The sequence below is a fragment of the Grammomys surdaster genome, unplaced genomic scaffold (genome assembly GCF_004785775.1).
Source record: "Grammomys surdaster isolate TR1022 unplaced genomic scaffold, NIH_TR_1.0 125940, whole genome shotgun sequence".
In the NCBI taxonomy this organism is placed as follows: domain Eukaryota; kingdom Metazoa; phylum Chordata; class Mammalia; order Rodentia; family Muridae; genus Grammomys; species Grammomys surdaster.
In genome coordinates this window covers 1749202-1757078 of record NW_021620762.1, presented here as the reverse complement: position 1 = coordinate 1757078, position 7877 = coordinate 1749202, and the positions used below count along the sequence as shown (strand labels likewise).

Sequence of the window (7877 nt, the reverse complement as noted above, 5' to 3'; positions counted from 1 at the left end):
GGTGTGAGTGTGTCCCTGGACGGAGGCCTTAGGTGTGAGTGTGTCCCTGGATGGAGGCCTTGGGTGTGAGTGTGTCCAGCGGTGTTCACAGTTCTCTCAGTAACTGCAGAGTCTGGTGCTCAGGTACACTCTACAGAATCTACGCATTAAATCACAGCCTTCTCTTCCATTGATTTTTGTTTTGAGATCATTGTTGATTCATAACATATTAACAAAATTGAAAACAAAACTATAGTAAGTTCCCATGAGCTCTTTAAGCCCATTTCCAAAGTGGTAACACATGTAAAACCCTGTCACATCAGAGCTGGGGTGGCAGCCACTCCACGTGCACCAGCAGCATTATGCATAGCCCCTGGTTTTCAGTGTCTCTAATACTGTCTTTTCATGACTAGTATATAAAGTTGAAGGTCATCCCTCACTACATAGTGGGTGTGAGGCCAGTGTGGGACAGGTGAGACCCCGTCTCAGAGCAGAGCAGGAAAGGTGGAGTCCAGCAGGTGCGGCTCTTTGGGCTGCGGACACTCCACTCCATTTCGTATGTGTGCGCTCTGAAGGCCGCGGAGCTCACGCTCTGAGCTTCTATAGAGACTCTGCTGCCGAGCTGTTGGCGACTGCATGTTCAGAGGTCAGGTTTGAGCAACATGTCTGCTTCCCAGATTAGTTGCATCTGTTCACAATCCTGCCAGCAGTGTCTGAAGTATTTTTCTCTCCACATCCCCCCAGGCGTTCAGTGTGTGTTGTTTCTGCCATTTCGATGGTGCACAGTTGTGCCCGTGTGGTTCTCTTTGTGTCTCCCAGTGGCTGCTCTCTCTGCTGCGCATTTCCATGAGGAGCCGTCTGCCGTGGCTGAGTTCCTTGGGAAATTATTTGTTCCTGTTTCCCCTTTTTTGAGATGGTGGTCTCGATGTTTTGCGCACTCTAGACTTGAACTCATAATCCTCCTGCCTCCACCTTCCAGGTGGACATGTGGACATGGCCCTCGCCTAGCTTTCCTTTATATTCTGATTGGATTTTAATTATTGAGAGGGCTTTGATTGTTTTAGATCATGGTAAACATTTAACAAACAAAAAAAAGAGGCCATCTTATTTTTTTCTTTTAATTCTTTTTACATTGTCAAAAAATGATTTAGGAAAAACCTGAGCTGCCGCTCAGTGAGTGGGTTCTTAGCATGCACGTGTTCAAGTGAGCTACATCTCGGGAGAGGAGACGGAGCAGTGAGCTGGCTCTGCTTGCCCACTGGTCTGCGTCTCCACACTCTGTAGCAGGCCTCTGGCCGCGTGGAGCCAGCTCGAGGCCCTTCCTGTTGGATGTCTTTAGAGTCACAGTAGCCGTTTGGCTCTTGTGTCTTGCCAAATGGATTTGAAGGTCATCTTTCATTTAGCTACAAGAAAAGCCTGCTGGGGCGTGGCTCTGTGTTGACCATGCGTGCCTGCATGGCAGAACGGCTGTCCTCCAGCAGGTCAGGGGTCCAGTCCATGAACCTGGCTCGTCCCCCTTCCGTAGGATCAACTGTACTGCAGGCTGAGGTGCAGCAGCGATGGCTGTCATTTTCTCTCTGTCACTGTCATCTGTCCTCAGGCCTATGAGAGGAGGTTTCCTACGTGTCCTTTGATTCCAATGTTCGTGGACAGTGACACCGTGAGCGAATTCAAGAGTGAAGATGGGGCTATCCATGTCATCGAGAGGCGCTGCAAGCTGGACATAGACGCGCCCAGGCTGTTGAAGAAGGTAGCTGGGGAAGGACACTGGGAGTCTGTGAGGTGAATTCATGCTCGCCATGAGCCATGGAACTGACCGACTTCCCTCCTTATCTCCTCAAAGATCGCAGGAGTCGATTACGTTTATTTTGTCCAGAAAAACTCGCTCAATTCTCGAGATCGCACTTTGCACATTGAGGCCCACAATGAGACATTTTCTAACCGGGTCATCATCCATGAGCACTGCTGCTATACGGTGAGTCGTGGTGCGCCGTGGTGCGCCGTGGTGCGCCGTGGCACCAGCTCACTGGGGCTCCCAGGCCATGCGCAGACTACAGCATAGGGTGGTGCTTTGTACTTCAGATGAGTGGTACAGTGGGGACTCGGTGTGGCATACCGAGGGAGAGCCGTCTCAGTGTGACAGTCAAGGCTGCCGGCTGATGCTGTGGCTGTTCTTGTTTCTGAGGCAGGGACTCACTCTGTACCCTATCTTGAAATTTGCCATGTAGACCAGGCTAGCCTTAATTTGCCACTGTCTTGTTGCCTTGTCTCCTGAGTGCTGAATTACAAGTGTACCATTACACTCCTGATTAGTGTTTTGAAACAGGGTCTCACTGTGTAGCCCAGGCTGGCCTGAATTCACTATGTAGAGTAGGCTGGGCTGGAACTTACAAAGGTCGGGCTGCCTTTACCTCCCAAGTGCTCAGACTAAAGGCATGTAGTACCAAGGCCAGCTTCCTGACTGGTTTTTAAATATGAAGAGTTTTTTTTTTTTTTTTTTTCTGGGCTAGCTGTTTGACTTTACAAGTGTGTTTTGAAGCCGAGGCTTATGTGTCTTTGCAGGTAGAGCCCTGAGCACCTGCCCAACTTGTTCTACACTGCATAGACCAAGGCTTAGGAATGTCTATCCCCCGAGCATGAGAGTAACCCCTCCTAGTCTATCCCTCAGTCGTTAGCCTCCTGTACCAATCTCCACAGACACCCCAAGTGACACACCGAACCCTTGTCACACTTAGCTCTGCCCCCCTCTCCTCCCGCACACCAACCCTCCTCTGCACGTTGTGCCCGGCATCCAGCCATGCCGGTTTGCTAGGCCTTCCCCCTGCTTTCTCCATAGCACTGCCTCCCAAGCAGCCATGTGACTTTCTCACCTCTCGTGTCTGCGTTGCCTCTGTCCCCAGAGCCTGAGCAGCACAGAGCGTGGCTCTTCTGTCCCTGTGGAGCCCCCACAGGTGCTAGGTGAGTGGACAAGGGAGGCAGAAATGAAAAGCTGTAGTCAGCCACTTAGGGACAGTCACGAGAGACGGTTACTGGAGCCTGTGTGTGTCAACTGTGTCAGGAGAATTTTTTGCCCGGATTTCCTTATTCCTCATGGCAGTGATGTCATCAAACACGTCTTTTCTGGTACTGGTCAGCTAGCCAGGGCACAAACAAGTGGTGTCTCCACGGTGAGCATTACTGGGAACGTGTTCTTTCCACCTGCAGGTTCACCCAGAGAATGAAGACTGGACCTGTTTCGAACAGTCTGCAAGTTTAGATATCAAGTCCTTTTTCGGTTTTGAGAGTACAGTGGAAAAAATTGCCATGAAACATTATACAAGCAACATTAAAAAAGTGAGTATCTTTCTTGGGATTTTATGGAGAAGGGAGGTAGGAGTCTCTGAGAGAGTGACCACAGCTTGTACCTTCTTTGGTCTTGTTTACTTGTGGAGACAAGATTTCCACATTTACTCAAACTCATAATCCTCCTGCTTCAGCCTCCCAAGTGTTAGGGCTCCAAGTGTGTACCACTGCAGGCAGTGAGCGCTGTCGAGTGGGTGGGCGGGCGGGCAGGATGAAGCCAGCATTCCACCACAGAGCTTCAGCCACAGCCCCCAGATTCCTGTTTGGGTAACGACTTATAAGCTGGTGAGGGCTGGAAGGCTGCCTGTGGGGTGATGCTCACCCTCGCTGTCGTCCCTTAAAGGGGAAGGAGATCATCGAGTACTACCTGCGGCAGCTAGAGGAGGAAGGCATCACCTTCGTGCCCCGCTGGACCCCGCCCCCCGTGGGGCCCTCGTCAGACATGCGTTCATCAAGCCAGAATCAAGCCACATTCGCAGCTGTCCTTGTCCCAGATGCTGCTGCCGGCAAGGAGGGGCTGAGTGGGGATAGCCTCGGAAGCCCAGGAACCGCGTCTGAGCCCGTGGTGGGAACTCCTGACGGTGAGCCTGGCCTGGCTGAGGGGGATCCATGGGCCCTTCCCCTCTCCATGACTCTGCCCAGTCATGTCTCCTCAGGCCATCCATCTTGCCCAGAAGAGAAAGTCTGTCTGCTTCTGGCCTGACCTCTGTCCGTCCTGCTTAGAGAATGCACACTCACTCTCCTCTTCTTTAAACAGAAGCTGTTTCTAATGTCCACACCCTGATTGGTGACCGACAGTGACTATAAGACACTGTCCTGTCCACAGCTTTCCTGTCACATGGCAAGTGACAAGTTTTCCCCCCCTTTAGTTTTTTCCTGTCTCAGTGACAAGTTTTACCCCTTTAGTGATGGCTGCTTCAGGCTGGAAGTACCTTCAGTTCATATTTGGGTCCACCGAGGCACAGAGCAGTTGAGAGACTTGCCAGTGGTCACACAGCTAGTGAGTGGCTGGGTGGAGAGTGCATTACAGTAGCTGGGCACAGGGCTGTGTGCAGAAAATCAGAAAAGAAACATTATTGAAATATTGAAACCTTTGAGCAGCCGTTGAGGAAAGGGCAGCAGTCATGATCTCAGGCGATGAGTTGAAGACACAGTGCTGGCTTTGCTGAGTTTGGCCTGTCCAGAGCAGCACTGAGTTACAGGCTGGAAGGAGGCTCGGAACCTCCCTGTGGTTATCGGGGATCTCATCTTAAAGACTGCTTACTTACCTGTGCTTATCAGCGATACCTCCCTAAACACTGATGAAGCACTCAGGGCGACTGCCAACACCACTGCCCCACTCCCAGCATACCCTGCCCACACCAGCTGACAGAAGGGCTCAGCTGGTAAATAACACCATGCACGTTCAATTCCAGACAAATTAGATGCCGACTACATCAAGAGATACTTGGGTGACCTGACTCCCCTCCAAGAGAGCTGCCTCATTAGACTGCGCCAGTGGCTTCAGGAGACACACAAGGGCAAAGTGAGTGCCAGCCCCTCAGTTCCAATCCCAGAATCATTCTCCAGTCTTAGCAAAGCTGAGAACTGAGCAGGAACTAAGCTACCACTCCCACTGTGTCTGCTCCTGCTCTGCTGAGACACCAGATCCCCAGGACAGGTTGAGGATGCCGTCCTCACAGAGCAGCCATTGCTGTTCTTCACAGATGGAGGTCGAGTTTAGCAACCATGAGATAGATGCCAAGCCACAGCCCAGAGTCTGTTGGTGCTGGGGAGCTGGAGGCTAAACATGCTGGAGCATGTTTAAAGTGTAATCCTTAGCATGTAAAGAAGACAGCTTTGTTGTGACACTTTTATACACATGTGTCATTAACTTTGTTATTCAGGAGACGGTCGTTCCCCATCCAGTGGGGCTTTGATTCTGTCATTGTGGGAGATCCAGCCCCACAGGTGTGAGGTTTACAGGAAACAGGCTGTTTGGTATGTCTGGCCAGCTGGGGACATTGTCAGGTAGAGGGAGCTGGGTGTCGAGTGCGGCTGGCCTTGCCTGTAGGGCTTGCTTGCCTGGGTTTGCAGGCACACAGTGCCAGCCATTAGGAAAGCAGCCACAGAGGAGCAGCCACCTATATGAGTGTAGTGTGGGAAGCAATGTGAGGGAGGGGTTAGGCAAATAACAGAGGCCTTGGGGCTGGTGCGTGATAAATAGAGCAGTACACTCCACCCCAGCACCCACAGTACCATGTGCTCCCCTTCTCCCTCTTCTTTCTAGAAGAAATATAGCTAACTGGTTTATTAGGGTGAGAGTTAATTCTTTTTTTGTTTGTTTTGTTTTGTTGTTTTTTAAGACAGGGTTTCTCTGTATAGCCCAGGCTGTCCTGGAACTCACTCTGTAGACCAGGCTGGCCTCGAACTCAGAAATCCACCTGCCTCTGCCTCCCAAGTGCTGGGATTAAAGGCATGCTCCACCACTGCCTGGCTGCGAGTTAATTCTTATTTACATATTTAAATTGTTTATTTTCTGTATTGTGTGTGTGTTTCCTGTATGCATACCATGTCCATGCAGTGTTTGCAGACACCAGAAGAGGGCATCATATTCCCCAGGACTGGAGTTAAAGATGGTTGTGAGCGGCCCTGGGAGAGCTGGGAATTGAACCTGGGTCCTCTGGAAGAACAGCCAGTGGCCTAACGGCTGGGCCGTCTCTTCAGCTCCCTCTTTATTTTCTGGGAGAGTTTTACTGTAGCTGCAAACCTTAAAAACTGTTTTTAAATTATTTTATGTTTATAGGTGTTTTGCTTACATGCATATCTACATAACATATTTACTGCTCTACATCTCAGCCCCAAATACTGGAAGACTTTTGATCCTTTTGTGTCAGCCACCCAAGTGCTGGGGTTATGTGTGTGCGCCTCCTTCCTCACCTACGCTGTCACTTCTGCATGACTTTGGTTCTTCCCAACGGTTGATGCTTCACCTCAGATGGCTAGGAGGAGCCTGAGAGGCTCCCACTCCCTTCCCCCTCTCCTGCTGCCCTCACTGCCCTCATTCCTGGGTGTGAGCCATGAGGGAGATACCTGGCCCAGAGCAGGCTGGGAACACAGCCCCAGCCTTGTTTACTTAGGCAAACATCCTGTGGATTGACAATAGTGGATCCTCGAGAATAGTCTGGTGTGTAGCACCACCATCCTGCCCACACCAGCATCGGAAGTATACTGTGTGCGGACAAGCGATCTTGCTGTCAGAGTGTAGGACTGAGGCTGGACGTTTACGTCTGTTTGCAGCCAGGTGTGGTGGCAGCATATATCTGCCCTTAATCAAGGCAGAGGCAGGCAGATCTACCTAGTGAGTTCTCTCCAGAGCTTCATAGTGAGACCCTGTCTCCAAAATGGGCAAACAAACACAAAGAGACCAGCTTGCCTCCTCCAGACCAGACTTTGCTGGGCTGAAAACGGAGCAGTCAGGATTGTTATCTCAGTTCTCCTAGGTTTCAGATTATTGTAGCTTTATTAAAATGACACCTGGGGTGAGTTTTCTGGCAAGGGATGGACTCTAGGTCTTGTGCATGGGAAAGCGCTGTACCTCACAGTGCATGTTGGGAAAGCGCTGTGCCCCACAGTGCAACAACCTAGGAGCACTGCCTCTCAGTGATGTGAACGCTGCAGCTCACCGTTGGCAGGGTTGGTCAAGGTTTGACCTCTTGCCCAGTGACTCCAGGTCCCTTAAACCCTCTGTTCTCCTAGATCCCAAAGGATGAGCATATTCTTCGCTTTCTGCGTGCCCGAGACTTTAATATTGACAAGGCCAGAGAGATCATGTGCCAGTCTTTAACTTGGAGGAAACAGCACCAGGTGGATTACATTCTGGACACTTGGACTCCGCCCCAGGTCCTTCAGGACTACTACGCTGGGGGCTGGCATCATCATGACAAAGGTAGGTGAGCCTGAGCATGCTCACAGCTCTGCACTGTCTTAAGGTACCACCTACACTACAGGGCATTCTGTAGCCCTGCTGTGATAGTGGGCGGGGCCTTCCCACCACATGACTAGCTGGTGAGACCCATCTTGAAGCCCATTCACAACCAAGCCTGAACAGCCAGGCATTGGGGACAGGGACAACTGCCTTGTCTTCTGTTCTAAGCCTGGTTGAGAAAATACTGAGTGTGGGCTACACTTCAGTCCCACGGTGCTGACTAGACGGCAGTGACCGCCACCTTTATAGTAGCTGAAAGCTGCGTGGCCTGGTCTCTGCCGTAGAGGGCTGAGTCATAGCCAGGTGCATGTCAGCCACCTCTGGAAGAAGCAGCTCCAGGAAGCTCCCTCAGCTCCCACACCTGCCTCAGCCCTGTGGGAGGGTGCACCTTGTTAACAAGTCTTCTCCACAGCTGACCCAAGCTGGCCAGCTGTGGGGAGTGGAGGTGTGACCCTGCAGATGTGGTGGGGTACTGGTGGGGAGTGGAGGTGTGACCTGCGGATGTGGTGGGGTACTGGTGGGGAGTGGAGGTGTGACCTGCGGATGTGATGGGGTACTGGTGGGGAGTGGAGGTGTGACCTGCGGATGT

The 7877-nt window shown here is 51.5% G+C and overlaps 1 protein-coding gene across 1 annotated transcript in view; it reads left to right on the top strand.

Moving 5' to 3' along the window:
- Sec14l1 (SEC14 like lipid binding 1) overlaps window positions 1-7877 on the top strand; it is a 46474-nt gene that overhangs the window by 25658 nt on the left and 12939 nt on the right. Inside the window, exons 3-8 of the mRNA XM_028752815.1 lie at window positions 1580-1729; window positions 1823-1954; window positions 3184-3312; window positions 3665-3902; window positions 4737-4846; window positions 7060-7249. Of these exons, the coding sequence (XP_028608648.1) occupies window positions 1580-1729; window positions 1823-1954; window positions 3184-3312; window positions 3665-3902; window positions 4737-4846; window positions 7060-7249 (949 nt within the window). The remainder of the gene's footprint in view (window positions 1-1579; window positions 1730-1822; window positions 1955-3183; window positions 3313-3664; window positions 3903-4736; window positions 4847-7059; window positions 7250-7877) is intronic.